This window comes from Chiloscyllium punctatum, chromosome 23, assembly GCF_047496795.1.
Source record: "Chiloscyllium punctatum isolate Juve2018m chromosome 23, sChiPun1.3, whole genome shotgun sequence".
Taxonomy (NCBI): Eukaryota; Metazoa; Chordata; class Chondrichthyes; order Orectolobiformes; family Hemiscylliidae; genus Chiloscyllium; species Chiloscyllium punctatum.
The window spans coordinates 91,464,232-91,484,876 of NC_092761.1; the positions used below are offsets into that span (position 1 = coordinate 91,464,232).

Below are 20,645 nucleotides of genomic sequence, written 5' to 3' on the forward strand. Positions count from 1 at the left end.
ACTGTTTTTTTCAAGAAGGCAGCCAATGTGTAGTGAAGTTCCACAGGGGTCTGTGTTGGGGGTACAATTATTTATATTATGTATGAACGATCTGAATGAAGTAGCTGAAGGCATTGTTGCTATGTTTGCAGATGATACAGACAGTTGGAGGTACAGGTAGTGTTGAGAAGGCTGCAGAAGGACTTAGACAGGCTAGGAGAGTGGGCAAAGAAGTAGAAGGACATAATATGGGCAAGTGTGAGGTTATGCACTTTGAAAGAAAGAATAGAGGCATAGACTGTATTCTAAACCGGGAAAGGCTTCAGAAATCTGAAGCTCAAAGAGCCTTGGGAGTCCTTGTTCTGTTAAGGTTTCTGTTAAGGATTCTGTTAAGGTTAACATGCAGATTCATTTGGCAGTTAGGATAGTAAATACAACGTTAGTATTCATTTTGAGAGGATTGGAATACAACTGCAGGGATGTACTCCTGAGGCTGTGTAAGGCTCTGGTGAGATCAGTTTGGAACATTGTGAGTGGTTTTGGCCCTATATTGAAAGAGGGAAGTGCTGGCTTTGGAGGGGATCCAGAGGTGGTATACCGGAACAGTCCTGGGAATGAAGGGCTTGTCATTTGAAGAGCAGTGGATGACTCTGGGTCTGTATTTGATGGAGTTCTGAAGGATCGGGCATCTCTTTGAAATGTACAGGATACTGAGAGGTCTGAATAGATTGGACGTGGAGAAAATGTTTCCACTTGGAGGAGAAACTAAGACCTGAAGGCACATTCTCAGAGAGAAGGGCTGAAACTTTGGAACTGAGGTGAGAAGGAATTTCTTCTGTCAGACGGTTGTAAACTGTAGAAGTTATTGCTGCTGAGTGCTGAGGAGGTCAACTCATTGAGGGTATTTATGACTGTGATAAATAAGTTCTTGATTAATCATGGGATCAAGGGTTACAGGGAGAAGGCAGGAGAATGGGGTTGAGAAACCTATTAGCCATGATCGAATGGTGGAGCAGAAGCCATTGATCAAATAGTCTAATTCTTCTCCTATAGTCTGATGGTAAAAGGGCAAGTCTGACATCATCTGTGATTGTGTGAGAAGGTGTCATGGAGAGTGAGGAAGTGTTAGGAGTGATGGAGGAGTGAACCAGGGCATTGTGGAGAGAATGGCCTCTGTTGACCCTCCCTTCTGGAAGAACAGCACTTTCTGGTTCGACACTTAACAGCCTTCAGGACTCAACACTGGGTTCAACAATATTGAAGTATGACATCTTTACTCCAGTTTGAGCACAACAAAATGCCAACTCATTCCTTACATCTTGGGGCCTTGTTGTCTTTGCTCTCAGCAGAGCAAATCTAGTTCATCCTTTTCACATATACCTTTACACTTTCTTCAGATTTCTCTCTCTCCTTTTATCTCCCTTTATCTTTTGCTATGGGCACCCTCACTATCCATTCCACTTGTTCCTCCTCCACCACTATCAACAACATAAAGACCACTATTTCCATCGCCTATCTGAAGAAGACTCACATCAGACTCAATGCTAACCCTGCTTCTCTCTCCACAGATGCTTCCAGTGCAGCACTCAATACCAAGTTTCTCCAGCATTTTTTGTTTTTTTTTTAGATTCTCAGCATCCGTAGTATTTTGCTTTCATTTACTCTGAATACCTTGATCAAGGGTAAATAAATAATTTCACCAGAGGTGTAACGTTTAAATTAAACTTGAATTCCTACTTCTGGAACATACAAGGTGTAGATTGTTGCTTCTCCTGAGTTTTTAAAGTCTTTCTCGCTGTATGTGGGTGTTGCTGGAAAGTGACATTTATTGCCCATTTCTAGTTGTCTTATAAAACTATTATACATTGAATAAATGTGATATAGGTAGTTATTTCATTTATCCTAGACCACACAAGTATATGAGATCTACAGAACAGAAGCAGGCCATTTGTTCCACCATTTCATGCTGGTGTTTGTGGTCCACTTGAGTACCCTTCTAATCTATCTTCGTCCAATCTATCATCATAACCCTGTTCTCTTCCTCATTTGATTGTCTAGCTTTTCCTTAATAGCATCTATTCTATTCACTTCAACCATTCCTTGTGTAGCGTGTTCCACATTCTCACCAATTTTTGAGCAGAAAATTTTCTTCTGAATTCTCTGTTTGATTTATTTGTGATTACCTTAAATTGGTGGTCTCTGGAAATGTTCTTCACAGGATGAAATATTCTCTCTGTGCTTCACTCGACAAATATCTTTCATAATTTAAGCTACCTTTTATTAGGTCAACCTGTTGGGGGGTTGTTCAAATCCATTATTAAGGGAATGATAACAGGACATTTGGAAAGTTAAAATGCAATCTGTCAGAGTCAGCATGGTTTATGAAAGATAAATCACACTGAGTAATTTGCTGTTCTTTGAGGATAAAACAAGCAATCTAGATACTGGAGATCCTGTTGTGGACTTTCAGAAAACATTGGATGAGGTGCTGCACAAAAGGTTGATATACAAATGAGATTACTTGGGGATGGGATAATGTATTAGCTTGGATGGAAGATTTGCTAACAAACATAAACTAGAAAATCAGGATTAATGGGTCTTTTACTGGTTGGCAAACTGTAAATAGTGGGGTGCCACAGGAATTGGTCCTCAAATATTTACAATTCATGTTAATGACTTGGATGTAGGGATAGAAAATACTGTAGCCAAATTTGTAGCTAACACTAAAGTAGGTGGGAAAGTAAGTTGTGATGAGAAAAGTATTAAATTTATGCATGTTTATGAAAAAGTTAGGTGAATGCACCAAAATTTAGCAGATTAAGTTGAACGTAAATAGATGTGAGGTAGTCCATTTTGGTCAGAGGAATAAAGACAACTTATTATAGAAATGGAGAGAAACGTCAGAGTGCTTTGGTTTAGAGAGATCTGGGTTTCCTCATGTATGAATCACAGAAAACTAGTTGCAGGTGCACCCAATATGCAAGAATTGCAGGTAAATGCAATTTTGGTATTTATTTCTAAAGGAATAAAGAATAAAAGTAGGAAAATGTTGCTCTGACTGTACAAAGGCACATAATTTTGGTCCTCTTCAAGAGGGATGTAGTTGCATTGGAGGCAGTTCAGAGAAGGTTCACTCAATTCTAGGGATGAGGGGTGTGTCTTATGAAAAGAGATTGAGCAGTTTAGGCTGAAACTTTCTTGAGTTTGTGATTTATTGTCACTTACATTTTAGAGAATAATGCAGTAGAATACAATGAAAAACTTCAACAGTCGCCACAATCTGGTGCCATTTTGAATAGTTTAAGAAGAAAAAGGATAAAAGATATAACAGAGAGAGAGTCCTGAGCTGTAAGCCAGATCACCATGATACCTGCGCCTCCACCCCTCCTCCTTCACCTGGGCTGGACCCAACATTGGAGTCACCAGTCTTTAAGTGCGATCTCTTTGTCGCTGGGCTCACCTTGCTGAATTCACACTTGCCCCACAGTCAGGAGTCCCCAGCTCTGCTACTGCCTCAATGATAGGAATCTCTACTTTTGGGCACACCTAGCTGCTGCTGTCTTGTCAATGCCAGGAGTCACCTTTTCTGGGCCTAGTGCAACCGGGGTCCTGTCCTCAACTGCCAGACCAAGCTACTGCTAACCTCCAAGATGTTACTTTGTCAGCGCTGCCATTTTAAAACATCTGCTGCCACCATTGCCTCTGATCTGTGGAGGAGCTTTATTGTCGTTGGCCTCAAATGTCGGGAGGATGACGCCCTTGCTGCTCCTGCTGAAACCACTTCCAATCACTGTGAGGAACTGTGTCTGCCACTGCCTCTGGCCACTGGGGGGAGCTGCCATTCCATGCATGACCCACTCAAGCTGCCATGCTGATGTCACCCACTAACCCACTGTAAAGAGAAAAAAATGAAAGACAAAGAGTAGTAGTAAAAATAGAAAGAAAGTGGACGAGCCCCAGGTAGAGCCCGCACACAGCCCTGCTACTCTGCTGCCATTTTGAATATTGTTCAGAAGAATGAGAGGAGTTTTAATGAGACATATGGGATATTATAGGAGATTTACACACATATGGATATTTCCTCATTTGGTGCGTAGAGGTCACAGTTTTAGAACAAAGGGTAGCAGATTTAAAACAGGTGAGGAGAAATCACTTCTCTCAAAGGGTTGTGAATTTGTGGAATTCACTACCCAAAGTGCTGTGGATGCTGAAACTTGACTAACTTTAAGGAGGAGATAGATAAATTTTTAATTTGTAATGGATTGAAGGGTTATGGAAAGTGGGCAGGAAAACAGAGTTGAGGCTGAGAAAAGATCAATCATGTACGGATTGAATGGTGAAGCAGGCTCAGGGCTAAACTGCCTACTCCTAGTTCTTACATTCTAGAATAGACAGGATTGAACTTCATAGGAAGAGGTGTTGGCAGTTCTGGAAAGTGTGAAAATAGATAAACCCCTTGGGCCTGATGGGATTTATCCTGAGATTCTCTGGGAAGCTAGAGAGGAGATTGCAGAGCTATTGGCTTTGATCTTGTTGTCGTCAGTGTCTACAGGAGTAGTGCCAGAAGACTGGAGGATAGCAAATGTTATCCCCTTCTTCAAGAAGGGGCGTAGAGACAACCCTGGTAATTACAGACCAGTGAGCCTTACTTTGGTTGTGGGTTAAAAGTTGGAATGGATTATAAGAGGTAGGATTTATAATCATCTAGAAAAGAATAATTTAATTATGGATAGTCAACACGGTTTTGTGGAGGGTAGGTCATGCCTCACAAACATTATTGAGTTCTTTGAGAAGGTGACCAAACAGGTGGATGAGGGTAAAGCGGTTGATATGTATATGGATTTCAGTTTGATAAGGTTCCCCATGGTATGCTATTGCACAAAATACAGAGGCATGGGATGGAGGGTGATTTAGTGGTTTGGATCAGAAATTGACTAACTGTAAGAAGACAGAGGGTGGTGGTTGAAGGGAAATCCTGGAGTTCAGTTACTAGTGGTATACTGCAAGGATCTGTTTTGGAGCCACTTAGAGTCATAGAGATGTATAGCACAGAAATAGACCCTTCTGTCCACCTTGTCCATGCCAACCAGATATCCCAACCTAATCTAGTCTTACTCGCAAGCACCCAGCCCATCTCCCTCCAAACCCCTCCTATTCATATACCCATCCAAATGCCTTTTAAATGTTGCAATTGTACCAGCCTCCACCACTTCCTCTGGCAGCTCCTTCCATACACATACCACCCTCTGCGTGAAAAGGTTGACCTTTAGGTCTCTTTTATATCTTTCCCCTCTCACTCTAAACTTGTGTCCTCTAGTTCTGGTCTCCCCCACCCCAGGGAAAAAACTTTGTCTATTTATCCTATTCATCCCCCCCATGATATTATAAGCCTTTGAGGTCACCCCTCAGCCTTGGACACTCCAGGGAAAACAGCCCCAGCCTTTCGTATCGCTCAAATCCTCTAAGCCTGGCAACATGGTTGTGAATCTTTTCTGAACCCTTTCAAGTTTCACAATATCCTTCCAATAGGAAGGAGACCAGAATTGCACGCAATATTCCAACAGTGGCCTAACCAATGCCCTGTACAGCTGCAACATGACCTCCCAACTCCTGTACTCAATACACAGACTAACAAAGGAAAGCAGACCAAATGCACTATCCTATCCTATCCTATCACTATCCTATCTACCTTCGACTCTACTTTCAAGGCACTATGAACCTGCACTCCAAGGTCTCTCTAAAGTCAACCCCTCAGCCTCCAACGCTCCAGGGAATACAGCCCTAGCCTATTCAGCCTCTCCCTATAGCTCCAATCCTCCAAATCTGACAACATCCTTGTAAATCTTTTCTGAACCCTTTCAAGTTTTCCAACATCCTTTGATAGAAAGGAGATCAGAATTACACTCAGTATTCCCATCGTGGTCTAACTAATGTCCTGTACAGCCGCAACATGACCTCCAACTCCTGTACTCATTTTTCTGACCAATAAAGGAAAGCATACCAAACGCTGCCTTCACTATCTTATCTACCTGCGACTGCACTTTCAAGGAGCTATGAACTTGCACTCCAAGGTCTCTTTGTTCAGCAACACTCCCTGGGACTTTACTATTAAGTGTATAGGTTTGCTAAGATTTGCTTCCCCAAAATGCAGCACCTCACATTTATCTAACTTAAACTCCATTTGCCACTCTTCAGCCCGTCGGCCCATCTGATCAAGATCCCATTGTAATCTGAGGTAACCTTCTTCACTGCTCACTACACCTCCAATTTTCTGACACTACTATTTGTCATTTCAGAAATGACCTAGATGAAAGCGTAGAAGGATGGTTTAGTAAATTTGCGGATGGCACTAAAGTTGGTGAAGTTGTGGACACTACGGAAGGATGTTGCAGGTTACAGAGGGATATAAATAAGTTGCAGAGCTAGGCTGAGGGGGGAAGTGGCAAATGGAGTTTAATGCGGAAAAGTGTGAGGTGATTCATTTTGGAAGGAGTAACAGGAATACAGAGTACTTGGCTAATGGTAATATTCTTGATAGTGTGGATGAGCAGAGAGATCTCTGTATCCATATGCGTAAATCCCTGAAAGTTGCCACCCAAGTTGATAGGGTTGTTAAGAAGGCGTACGGTGTGTTAGCTTTTAGTGGTAGAGGGATTTAGTTTTGGAGACATGAGGCCATGTTGCAGTTGTACAAAACTCTGGTGTGGCCGCACCTGGAGTATTGTGTACAGTTCTAGTCACCACACAATGGGAAGGATGTGGAAGCTTTGGAAAGGGTGCAGAGGAAATTTACTAGGTTGTTGCCTGGTATGGGAGGGAGGTCTTATGAGCAAAGGCTGTTTTTGTTGGAGAGAAGAAGGTGGACAGGTGACTTAATTGAGACATATAAGATAATCAGACGGTTAGATTAGTGATAACCTTTTTCCTCAGATGGTGATGGCTAGTATGAGAGGATGTAGCTTTAAATTGAGGGGTGATAGAGATAGGACAGAGGTAGTTTCTTTATTCAGAGTAGTAATGGTGTGGAATGGCCTGCCTGTAACGCTAGTAGACTTGCCAACTTTAAAGGCGTTTAAATGGTCACTGGATAAACATATGGATGACAATGGAATAGTGTAGGTTACGTGGGCTTCAGATTGGCTTTACAGGTCAGTGCAACATCGAGGGCCGAAGGGCCTGTACTACGCTGTAATGTTCTGTGTTCTGTTTTCAAGGGAGAGAGATCCAGGCTGTCAATTCTTGTTTTCTTCTTTTTAATGGCCTTGCTAACTTGTGACAACTTTCAGTAATTCGGACGTATTGGCATTCCTATCCCCTTTACTAGATCAACACTAGACTCAGCTTTCTGCACTGACAGACCATTGCTGAACCAGATTTTTTTCACTACATTTGACTTTGCAGTGATATTTCACAAGCCGACCTCTTATTTCAAATTTCATTTTAAAATAAACTTGAGTTCTCAGGCTACTGTGTTGGTCTTTGAACTTTCTTATTCTAGTTCTCTAATCTTATCATTATACAACTGAACTTCTATCTGAACAACATCTGACCAGCTCACAATTTGATCCAGATTCTTGACATCATTATATTCTATGATATGAAGTGCAGAACAGACTCAATGGACTGAAATGGTCTAATTCTTCTCCTATATCCTATGGTCTTGGAAGGTGTTCAGTAGTATTCTTGAGCAGTTTTAAAATAGATGTTGGAACTGCATGGTGTCATTTTTAGCTTTTGTTCAGCGCATGAAATTTAGTTGGACAATGTATCCTAGTAAACTTTTGTAGAAGGATAAATCTACAGTTGCAATGTGTAATTGGACACTTGCTCACGTGGTTCAATTTCAAGGGAACTTGAAAAGATTATGATGTGTTCAGAATAGATTTAGTAAGCTGATGGTTCTTGGCCATTCAGCACATGACCATTCTAGTTTTCTAGAAATCTGTATCAAGTTTAGCAAGCAGCCTGATTTACATTTGATCAATTTAAGGAAGAGCCTCTGAACCAGTCTGCTATTACATTTCTGGTTTGTCAAGAGTGAAGGTGACCATTTATTTACAAACTTGCTGTTAACTGAGGATTGGGGCTGAATATTGAACCACATTTAAAAAAGACCCGAGCGGCCACAGTATTTATTCCATTTCCTTCTGATGGGTCCAGAATTTAAAGAATCTCATTCTAAGCTACTGTGACAACCTGCTGCCCAATTCTTATGGCTTTTATTTGATAAAGGCCAGAACATATTTTATAACATTGAAGCGTGATGGTAAAAATTCAAATATCTAAAATTTATGTGTAATGTTTTCTGAACCTTTAGTTTCTAAACAGAGGTTTGGCTCAAAACGTTAACTTTTTTTTTCCCAATAGCTGCCAGACCTGCTGAGTTTTCTCAGCAATTTCTATTTTTGTTTCAGGTCTTCAGCATCCACCATTTTTTGTTTTCTGTGACTCAAGATATTATCTGGTTATCTTCCAACTAGCGAATGAGCAAAATTCACTTTTCCCTACCCTGTTTAAAATGTGTATTTTTATATTTCTTTAATACCATTTAGACAATTTCAAAGCCTATTTAGAATATAAGCAGGGAAAGCTAAAATATCTACATTTGCAACTGTCATCTGTTGTTTGTAATTGTTGTTGCTTTTCAGTCAAGTCATTGCTAAACCTTTGCATGGTGAGAATAAATATTTAATTTTTCATGTACTTTAAAACAAATATGACATGTATAGGTTTGGTGTTTTGAGTATTATTTTTCTTCTACAGACTTCTTCTAGTGGCCTGCATAAACAAGACAAACCTTTACCTGTTCCTCCAACTCATCGAGATCTTCCGCCTCCCCCACCTGAGCGACACCCATCTGCAAGTGTTGATTCTCGAATGCAGAGGCGGCCTTTACCGAGCACACCAAATGATCTCCTACCACGAGACAAGCCACCTCTTGTACCGCCAAACCGACCTGGAGAAACCTGGCATATACGATCTCAGGCAGCTAAAACACCAGTCCAGACGCTTAATTCGGGGGATAGATGGACAGGTCGAGAATTATCCAACAGGCACTCGTTGCCTTTAGCATTGTCATCTCAGATGGATACCAGGACAGAGGCGGTTAGACATAGCAGTTCACTTGGGCTTGATAATACAGTGGTGAGAATTACAATAGCATAATTTCATTTAGCTTTGTTAGAGTTGGATACATTGCAGTGCAGATCTTTGGTTAACTTCAACAATAACACTGCTGCCTCACAACGCCAGGGACCCGGGTTCAATTTCTACCTCAGCTGACTGTCTGTGTGGAGTTTGCACGTTCTCCCCGTGTCCGCGTGGGTTCCCTCCGGATGCTATAGTTTCCTCCCGCAATCCAAAGCTGTGCAGGTTAGGTGAATTGGCCATGCTAAATTGCCCATAGTCTTCTGGAATGTGTAGATTAGGTCATTAGTCAGGGGTAAATGTATATGATGGGGATAGGGGAATTGGGTGGGTTGCTCTTCGGAGGGTTGATGTGGACTTGTTGGGCTGAAAGGCCTGTTTCCACACTGTAGGGATTCTAAAAAAAAAGTTCTTTAATTAACTGAAGTAACCAAATTGACATTTCGGGCAAAAGCCCTTCATTAGGAATGAGGCTGGGAGCCTCGGGGGTGGAGAGATAAATGTAATGAGGGGGCTGAGAGTCCAATAGGTGGATGGAGGTGGGGATGAAGATGATAGGTTGGAGAGGACGCTCTGTGGCTACCTGGTCAGGTCCATATCCCTTAACAACCCACCCTCCCCTCCTGGCACCTTCCCCTGCTACTGCAGGAATTGCAAAAGCTGCCCCTACATCTCCCTCCTCACCTCCGTTCAAGGCCCCAAAGGAGCCTTCCACATCCATCAAAGTTTCACCTGCACTTCCACACATGTCAATCACTGTATCTGCTGTTCCCGATTTGGTCTACTTTACACTGCGGAGACTGGACGCCTATTCACAGAGTGCTTCAGAGAACATCTCTGGGACACCCGCACCAATCAACCCTACCGCCCCATGGCTGAACATTTCAACTCACCCTCCCACTCTGCTGAGCAAATGCAGGTCCTGGGCCTTCTCCATTGCCATTCCCTTACCACCTGACGCCTGGAGGAAGAACACCTCATATTGTGCCTCAGGATCCTTCAACCCCAGGCCATCAATGTGGACTTCACCAGTTTCCTCATTTCCCCTCTCCCTACCTTACCCCAGTTCGAACCTTCCATCTCAGCACCGTCCTCATGACCTGTCCCATCTGTCAACCTTCTTTCCCACCTATCTGCTCCACCCTCCCCTCCGAACTATCACCTTCATCCCCACCTATATCCACCTATTGCAATCTCAGCTACCTTTCCCCCAGCTGCACCCCCGTCCCATTTATCTCTCCACCCCCAAGGCTTCCAGCCTGATGAAGGGCTTTTGCCTGAAACATTGACTTTCCTGCTCCTTGGATGCTGCCTGACCTGCTGTGCTTTTCCAGCACCACTCTAATCTTGACTTTGATCTCCAGTATCTGCAGTACTCACTTTTGCCCTGAAGTAACCAGATGTTTGATGCAAGTTTCTGTTTCATGGTGATGGTTATAGGTTTTTATTCAGCCATTTCATCAAATAAGCAACAGTTAATGTCATTCTAATTTACATCAGTGACTTGGATTCAGAAGCTCAAATTTAGTCAAACATTAACAAACTGTATGGTGCAGTGAAATCCAAGAAGGATTCACAAGTGAGTTAGATAATCTGCAAGTTGGTGGATCAATGACAGATGATGTTTAAAATCCTGCACTTTGAAATTGAAAATAAAGTGACACAAATGCATCGAGTAACAGTGAAATAACGAAGTTGATCATCTATTAAATATCACCATTTAAAAGATAATTATAGCTGGAGAAGGCCATAGTGTTAAGAGATCCTGAAATTGAAACCAAGCTAAAGCAGCAGTCACCAAAACAAGCGTGTGAGACTGTAAATCAGTAAGGATATGGTCAGACTGTCCAGTACTCTCATCACGCTACATTCTGACCACGCTGTCCGATCGCCGAAGCACAAGGGACACATTTAAGTGTAGGATTCCCAGTGCGTAAGGATGAATTCGGACATTATGACCTCAAAAACAAACATCAGGAGGATGTTTTTAGAGACATACAATAACACGTTCTCCTCTTGAGCTTTTCTCGAAGTCTACTTTTCCATTTTCATGAACTCATCTTTTAGGTGACGCCATCATGTAGCAACCATACCATCTGTACAATTATTGACAAATGGGGTATCTGGACTTGCAGAATTAAAATAATTCATCAATAACCTCAATGCTGATCAGCTTATAGCCACTGTACACAAGGGAAGCATTAATTTCTCAGCCATCATAATATTTAAATTCTCTCTTCTCTCTGTCTCTGTGATCACACCCCTCACCTCGTGCGACCTTCTCTCTCTTGTATTTCTCCTTTTCCAGCTTTTTTTCTTCTCTCCTGATCTCTTGTAGCACATTTCATCCCCCCCCCGCACTTACTGTGCACCCCCTGCATACATACACACACACACACACACACACACACCTCTTTCAGCTCATAGCCCTTCAGCTGCCTCTTTTTCTACCCCACTCTTCTTGAAGCCACCTTCTATTCCACTCTTCCCTTGCAGCTTCCTTCTCCCCTGTCTCACACCTCATACCTTGCTGCTCCCTTCTCTCACTGCCTTTTTGCCACTGCATTCCTCTTGCAGATTAGCTTCCTTTTCCCTCTTTCCCTCTCCTCTCTCCCAACCCTTTTGCAGCCTCCTCTCTTTTTCCATTGTCTCTCTCTATCTCTCTCTTCTCTTCTCCAAGGCCTCCCTCCCACATAGACCAACATTCAAATCAACACGGCGCGTGCGCGCACACACACTCACTCTCGCGCTATCTCTCTCTCTCTCTCTCTCTCTCTCTCTCTCTTTGAGTGCAACAAACAAAACTGGGTCCAACATAAGTTCCTTTCAGCATTAGCAATAGATTGTGCTTGCAAAATGTGTCCCCTCCATGGCTAAAGGCAACTCTGAACCCAAACCCCAGCTGCTGACTTTTTCTTTACCCAACGCTCAGCCCTTGCCCTGATGAAACTCTGCCCAGCAACTCTTTCAACGTCATTGCTGACTTTCCTAATTGTTTGTTGCTTCTCTGATCACATGCTGTTTCTTTCCTGTGTTTGGTATTGCCGCATTTACTAATGTGCCTATTAGCTGCAAGTTTAGGGGATAGTCAGCCTGTGCTTGGAGAAGCAGCATCTTAACATTCCCTTCCATTCTTTTCATGAGATGACTCATTTCTTGAGTGATTGTTTGTAGACCATGTTCAGCGGTAGATTGGCACACAGACGCCACGTATTTTGAGCATTATAAGATATCAAACAATGAGCCGATAGATAATCTAGAAACTTGTGTACAATTAAATTACCTAAGAAAATATCGGTTCAGACTGATAAAATGAAGTTTGGATTGATGTCAAGAAGCTCTTTCGATAAGGGATCGAAATGCATTAAATAAGTTCTTACTTTATAACAGAGATCAAACCATGAAATTATTTAAGAAACAGCAATGTGAGGAGTGTCATTTCGGAAAGACAAATCAGGGCAAGACTTATCCACTTATTGGCATGGTCTGGGAGTGTTGCCAAGCAGAAAGACCTTGAGGTGCAGGTTCATCGTTCTTCAAAGTGAAGTCGCAGGTAGACAGGGTGGTGAAGAAAGCACTGTATGGTCTGCTTGCCTTTTTTGGTCAGTGGATTGAGTTTAGGAGTTGGGATGTCATGATGTGGCTGTACAGGACGTTGGTTAGGCCACTTTTGGAATGCCGCATTCTGTTCTGGTCTTCCTGCTGTAGAAAAGATGTTCTAAAACTTGAAAGGGTTCAGAAAAGATTTTACAAGGATGTTGCTGAGACTAGAGGGTATCAGCCACAGGGAGAGGCTGAATAGCTGGAACTGTTCTCCCTGGAGCATTAGAAGCGGCAGGATGACTTATAGAGGTTTATAAAATCATGAGGGACATGGACAGTATAAATAGACAAGGTCTTTTCCCCAGGGATGGGTGAGTTCAGAACTAGAGGGCATAGGTTTATGTGAGAGGGGAAAGATTTAAAAGGGATCTGAGGGGCTACTTTTTCACGGAGAGGGTGTTGCATGTATGGAATGAGCTGCCAGAGGAAGTGATAGAGGCTGGTATAATTCCAACATTTAAAAGGCATCTGGATCCGGATATGAATAAGAAGAGTATAGAACGATAAGGAGCAAATGCTGGCAAATGGGACTTCATTATTTTAGGATATCTGATCAGCATGGATGAGTTGGACTGAAGGGTCTGTTTCTGTGCTGTACAACTCAATGATCCTACAATTAGTCCCTGCAGCATATCAATTTCAGTGGGGTAGTTCGGGATGGATCAGTAAAAACGTAGCATGTCCTTCCCCAGCTAGAATTATCTTTTAAATGGTGATATTTAATAGGTGTTCAAATTACTGGAACTGAAATCAATGCATGAACAGAGGTGCAAGTTACCTTATCCAAATGCATGATTTGAATGCCACACTAAGTTACTTAGATAGTAGCTTGCATGATAAAACAAAAGCTACCACCTTGGGCAACAGTCTGTATGGGGTTTGCACATTCTCCGTCTCTGGGTGCTCCGGTTTCCTCCCACAATCCAAAGATGTGCAGGTTAGGTGAATTGGCCATGCTCAATTGCCCATAGTGTTGGGTACATTAGTCAGGATAAATATAGAGTAGGGGAATGGGTGTGGGTGGGTTACTCTTCGGAGGGTCGATGTGAACTTGCTGGGCTGAAGAGCCTGTTTCCATACTGAAGGGAATCTTATCTAATCTAAAAGCCATAATGTTATGATAAGTTTCTTCACTGTTTTGGGATCTTTGAGAAAATGAAAGAAGGGCCAGAGAAAGCACATAGTCTAAGGAAATCATGATATGTGTGTGCGCAGGATTTTAGCAGTTTCCACACGTTATCTGCTAAAATTAATTCACAGCTTGACTTAGGTTCTTGTATACACATCCAAATTTATATCTAACTTACCTACTTTATGCTGATTTTTAGAAAAAATTCATTTTTAAATTGCTATACCTTACATAATATCTTTTGATTCTTGCAGGCTTTCTGTGGTGCCTTGAGTGATGGCTCAGAGTACGAGACCTCCAAAGTGAAATCCTCCACATCAGCAAATACCATCTACTCTCTTGCTTCACGGTATGTAAAGTTCTGCATTGTGAATGTTCCATAGGGGTTGAGTATCAGTGACGGTTTACATCATCTGCAATAAAGCGTGTATAAGGAAGTGAATAGCTTTACATATACACAATAATGCATCGATGACCTGATGCATGATGCAATCACAATTTTCTTTTATGTGATTTGCTATGTCATTATTAACTGAGATGGCGATATCAGTTGTGTTTGTCTCTGGTATTGTAGGGAGCGAGGGGTTAACAAATTTTCTCTGCTACAGTTACAGTTCAAGGGCATTGTCAAACCTAAGTGGTTATTATTAATGAATAGAACATGGATAGGTTTTTGATTGGAGGTTGGGGGTGGGGTACCGACTGGCAGACACTCAGTTTCTTGCCAAATATCCACATCCATATTTTCAAATAAAAGTAACTGGATAGTGGTTAAGAATTGGATCTGCACCCCATTTTCCACTGTAACAAGCTTTTCCCTTTTTAGTTTAGGATTTGCTTTAAACATGACTTTTTTTTTAAAAAAACAGCATCTTAGTCATCCTAACCCTTCAGTTAGAAGTTGTGACATATGGAGCTTGATGTGGAAGAGGCAATTTTTTTCAAAGATGAATGTCACCAAGTACACTGTCTAAATTGTAAAGATAGTTCTCTGCTAGAAAAGGCTCTGTGTTCACCATTATACGAACTTTATAATTTCTGTGCTCTTGGCTGCACCATTTTTGTCTCATAGAAGTGGAATACAGGGAGCCTCAAATGTACAGGCAGTTCTGAGGTAAGGTCGTGTTTGGTCATTTAAACTTTAAGGCTATAATTTAGGCACTTCATCTGGCAAATGTCAGGTAGTTGACTGAAGTTATGTAATAACTGGCAGTAACTATTGAAATAATCGACAAGTTACCTATACAAAAGAAAGAAAAAAGAAATGTAAGCAGATTCTGGATATCATGAACAAAAACAGAAATTGCTAGAACAATTCAGCAGGTCTGGCAGCATCTGTGGAGAGACAGCAGTGTTAACACTTCAGGTCCAGTGACTCTCCTTCCAGGGTTTTTTTTCACCAGTTTCTGATTTTGTAGCAAGCTGCCTGTTGTCGTTTGATAATGCAGAACTTAAATATTGCTGAAACAAAACACATTTTGTCGAAGCTTTTTATCTTGCACTCATCAGGATGACTGGTAAGAAATATCAAAGTAAGGGAAAAACAACATTGAGACTGTATGAGAGGGGAATACTGATTAGTAGATACATTTCCATGGAGAAATTGGCGAAAGTAATACTATCACCTGTTTATTAGTCTGTCTGTTTTGCACCAGTATATCTCAAAGAAATGGACCGATTTTAAAAAGGCTTTATACACATTGTATAGCCCAGGGAAGACTGATTCGTTTTCGACAATGGTTGTGGAAGTTTTCAAAGGATCGGTTATCATTGTGAAATGGGATGAATTGGCTTTTTTGTGGATTGCAGTTATAAAATTGGGAAGAAAACATAATTTGATGGAAATATGCAGGAAATCCTTCAGAATCTGTAATGAGAAACGTTTTCTCTGCAACATCTTTCCTGGGGATGCATTGACTAATTTTGGCTTCCTAGTTTTGGAAGTACCAAAGAGGGCAGAAGAGAGAAGGTGGGGAGAAAGAAGTGGGGAAAAAGAAGGCTTGAGTGTTGACAGTGAACAAAGAAATGGTGGCCTTCCAATGGGCAAGAAAGAGGTAACGTAAGGGTTAAATTGTATGGATGTAAATGCATGAAGTATCATGTACAAGATTGGGGAATTCAAAATTCCTCTGGGGGATATGAGATAGTAACATTGATAGAAACATGGCTTAAGCCAAAACAAGACTGATACCTTAACATCCAGATTATCAGGTTGTTAGAAGAAAGAGGATGAATAAAAAAGGGAGGAGGTATAGCAGTTTTGGTCAAAGATGGTATCATGATGCTTGAATAAGATGCAGTTCCTGAATTAGAACCTACATGTTGGAGGTGAAAAACAGGAAGGAGCAGTGACCTTGTTGGGGATTTATTATAGACCTCCAAGTATTGGGGAGGCAGGAGAAGAGAGCATTTGTAGGTAGATAATGGAAATCTACAAGGCAAGTAGTTTTTAAAAAATTCATTAACAGGATGAGGCCATTACTGGATAGGCCAGCATTTATTGCCCATCCCAGAGTGAACCACATTGCTGTGGGTCTGGAGTCACATGTCGGCCAGACCTGGCAAGGATGTAAGTTTCCTTAGTGAACCAGATGGGTTTTTCCAACAATTGACAATGGATTCATGCCATTAGACTTCTAATTCCAGATTTTTAAATGAATTAAAATTCCATCATCTGCTTTGGCAGAGATTATACCTGGATTCGGAGAACATTTCCTGGTTCTCTGGATGTATAGTACTGAGATAATAACACCAGGCCAACATAGATGGTTGTAAATGTGGCGGGCCAAGTGAGAATATCAGATGGGAATATTTGGGAAATAGCAATCATAATATAATATGGTTTATTGTTAAGTTGGAAAAGGATAGAAATCAGTCAATGATTAGGATCCCAGAAAAGGTTGACTTTAGGCGTCTAAAAGTTGAACTGGAACAGGTTCGAAATGCTGGATAAAATGAGATGAAAAAAAGGGAGAATTTCAAAAGAGGTGAATAGGATGTAAGCCAGGTATGTACATATGAGAAATAAATACATGGTATCAAAAACTAGAGTACCCTGAATAAATAAGAATATTCATGAAAAAATAAGGAAGTAAAAGGAGTCTTATTATGCATACTGGAATAATATTAGCAATAAAAATCAGGAAGAGTGTCTCAAATGCAGGGGAGAGGTGAAGGCATCAATAAGGAAGACTAAGAAGAAGTATAAGGAAAGGATGGCAGGCTGTGCTAAAACAAATGGGAACATGTTCTTCAAACATATTAATAGTAAAAGATTAGTGAATGATAGAGTGAGGCCCATAAGGAACAAACAGGGTAAGCTGCTCACTGAAGCAAAGGGAATGACAGAGGTACTAAATGAGTAATTAGCTTCTGTTTTTTACCAAGTTAGAAAATGCTGACAATGGTCTAGCTGAAAATGTGGGTGTTGAGCAGTGTAGCACTAGAGGGTCTAAAAGCCAGGTAGAGAAGTCACCAGGTTGGATTGAATGCATCCTAGATTGCTGAGAAACTAAGGGAGTAAATTGTGGCGCCATTGACAGAAATTTTCTACGCCTCTCAACATAGGATGGGTCCTGGGAGACTGGAGAATTGAAAATGTGACAGCATTGTTTAAAAAGGGGTAAAGGATAACACAGGAAATTACAGACCTGTCTGCTTGGCCTCAGTAGTAGGGAAAGCTAATAAAGGCCATAATATAGGATAAGGTAATTATACACAGTAAATTTAATAATAGGCAGTCAACATGGCTTTGACAAGGAAAGTCATGTCTGATAGATTTAATAGGGCTGTTTGAGGTGACACAGGTGGTGGATGAGGGTTGTACTGTGGATGTTGTATATTTGGTCTTTCAGAAAACATTTGATACAGTGCCACATGGCAGATTGTTTAGCAAATTAGAAATGTTTGGGATTGCTGGGTCCCTAGTAATGTGGTTTAGAAGTTGGCTAAAAGATAGGAAGCAGAGAGTTTCTCTAACCGGAGCCAAGTTAAAAGTCATTTTTATAAATGATTTGGGTCTGAACATAGGAGGTATAGTTAGTAAGTTTGTAGATGACACCAAAATTGGAGGTGTACTGGACAGTGAAGGTTACCTCAGAGTACAACAAGATCTTGATCAGATGGGCCACTGGGTTGAGGAGTGGCAGATGGAATTTAATTTAGATAAATGTGAGGTGCTGCATTTTGGACAGACAAAGCAGAGCAGGATTTATACACTTAATGGTAAATTCCTAGGGAGTGTTGCTGAACAAAGAGATCTTGGACTGCAGATTCATAGTTCCTTGAAAATGGAGTTACAGGTAAAAGGATAGCGAAGAAGGTATTTGCTATGCTTTCCTTTATTGGTCAGAGCATTGAGTACAGGAGTTGGGAATCCCCCTCACATAGCAAGGATGTTGTGAAACTTAAAAGGGTTCAGAAAAGATCTACAAGGATGTTGCCAGGGTTGGAGGGTTAGAAGTATAAGGAGAGGCTGAATTGGCTGGGGCTATTTTCCTTGGAGCACCGAAGGCTGAGGGATGACCTTATAGAGGTTTATGAAATCATGAGGGGCATGGATAGGGTAAATAGACAAGGTCTTTTCCCCAGGGTGGGTGAGCCCAAAACTAGAGAGCATAGGTTTAGGGTGAGAGGGGAAAGATTTAAAAGGGACCTAAGAGGCGACTCTAACACACAGAGGGTGGTGTGCGTATGGAATGAGCTGTCAGAGGAAGTGGTGGAGGCTGGCACAATTCCAACATTTAAAAGACATTTGGATGGGTATATGAATAGGAAAGGTTTAGAGGGATATGGGCCAAATACTGGCAAATGTGACTAGATTAATTTGGGATGGTCGGCATGGACGAGTTAGACTGAAAGGTCTGTTTCTGCGCTGTACATCTCTCTCTCTCTCTCTCTCTCTGATTCTATGGTGTTCCCCAGGAATTGGTGTTGGGACCCTTGCTTTTTCTAATGTATGTAAAAGATTTGGAGATAGGTGTTGAGGACAAAATCTGAAAATTTGCAGATGATCCTAAAGTAGAGGGAATAGTGAATTGTGGGAATGAAACTGGCGACTTCAGAGGAGCATTGACAAATTAACCAAATGGGCAGACACCTGGCAAATGCAGCTCAATGTCGGGAAGTGTGACATAATGCACATTGGTAGAAGAAACATGGAGAGAAAATACAGGCTCAATGGATTAAAGAGACTTCGGGTTTGCATGCATAATTCACTGAAGGTGGCCAAGCAAGTTGAAACATTTGTTAAGAAGGCTTATAGGATCCTTTACATTATAAATAGAGGCATAAAGTAAAAAGCTAGGAAGTGATGTTACACCTCTGCAAATCATTTGTCAGACCATATTGTGTTCCAATTCAAAGAAAGATGCAGGGAGTTTAAAAAAGATTTACTAGAGTCAGAGTCATAAAGATGCACAGCACTAAACAAGCCCTTCAGTCCAAGTCGTCCATCCTGACCAGATAACCTAAATTAATCTAGTCCCATTTTCCAGCATTTGGCCCATATCCCTCTATACTCCCCATGTAACCGTCCAGATGCCTTTTAAATGTTGTACTAGCCTCCTTCCTCTGGCCACTCATTCCATAAATGCATCACCCTCTGTATGAAAAGTTGCCCTTTAGATCTCTTCTAAATCTTTGCTCCCTCACCTTAAGCCTTTGCCCTCTGGTTTTGGACTCCCTTATCCTGCTGAAAAAACCTTGGCTATTCACCCTATCTATGCCCCTCATGATTTTATAAAGCTCTAAAATGTCATCCCTCAGCCTCTGATCTAGAGAGAAAAGCCCCAGCCTACTCAGCCTCTCCCTATAGCTCACTCAAATTCTCCAAGCCAAGCAACATCCTTGTAAATCTTTTCTGAACCCTGCCAAGTTTCAGAACATCTTTCCTAAAGCAGGGAGACCAGAATTGAATGCAGTATTCCAAAATTGGCCTAACCCATGTCCTGTACAGCTCGAATACAACACCTTTACGTGGATTCTTTTGCTAAGTGGATTGGCCATGGTAAATTGTCCGTAATGTCCAGGGATGTGCAGACTTGGTGGATTAACTACGGGAAATGCAGGTTACAGAGATAGGATAGGGGGGTGAGTCTGGGTGGGATGCTCTTAGGAGAGGTGATATGGACTTGATGGGCTAAATTGCCTGCTTCCACACACTGGAAATTCTTTGATTCTTTATTCAGAGAGTTGGGATTTGGAGTGCACTGCCTGGAGAGTGGTGGAGGTGGATTCCATACAAGATTTCATAAGAGAGCTGGATCTAAGTTTGCAAGTAATGAACTTCGAGGACTATGGAAAGAGGGCTGGAGCACGGGACTAGCTGGGTAACTCTTTTGGGAGCTGGTACAGAAACAATGGGTCAAATCGTCTACTTCTGTACTTCAAAATTCTATGATTCTGTTCTGTGATTCTGTGGCACATTGTAATTGTCTTCAGGCTTGGAATACTTGTATAGATATATCTTCAGTCTGTAATTCTTAATGAAGTTGAAGAGTTTTTAAAATGATGTTTCTGGGGGAAAAAAATCAATAAAAAGCATTGAAACCCAACTGTAAATGTGCAGCTTGATTTAGAGAAGTGACACTTGTGCAAATGAGTACTCCATTTGTGCTTCATTATGACGTGATCCTAGTGCATGAATTTGGGTTCTTGTTCATTGCTTCCCACATGGTGAGGTTTTGATCATGAATAGTAGTTAGGAGGAGCCAATGACAACCAGCCACACATCAAGGAGAAGGCAAAAGGATCCAGTGCTTCCTACGGCACGAATTCAGTTGAGTGA

The 20,645-nt window shown here is 41.5% G+C and overlaps 1 protein-coding gene across 2 annotated transcripts in view; it reads left to right on the forward strand.

Annotated features, from left to right (window-relative positions):
* The window catches only part of cbl (Cbl proto-oncogene, E3 ubiquitin protein ligase), a 228,816-nt gene that overhangs the window by 197,602 nt on the left and 10,569 nt on the right, over positions 1-20,645 (forward strand). Inside the window, exons 11-13 of one of the 2 annotated variants that reach the window (XM_072593489.1) lie at positions 8,743-9,123; positions 14,113-14,207; positions 14,931-14,972. In XM_072593489.1, coding sequence (XP_072449590.1) covers positions 8,743-9,123; positions 14,113-14,207; positions 14,931-14,972 — 518 coding nt within the window. The remainder of the gene's footprint in view (positions 1-8,742; positions 9,124-14,112; positions 14,208-14,930; positions 14,973-20,645) is intronic. The other variant, XM_072593490.1, reaches the window with a different exon arrangement.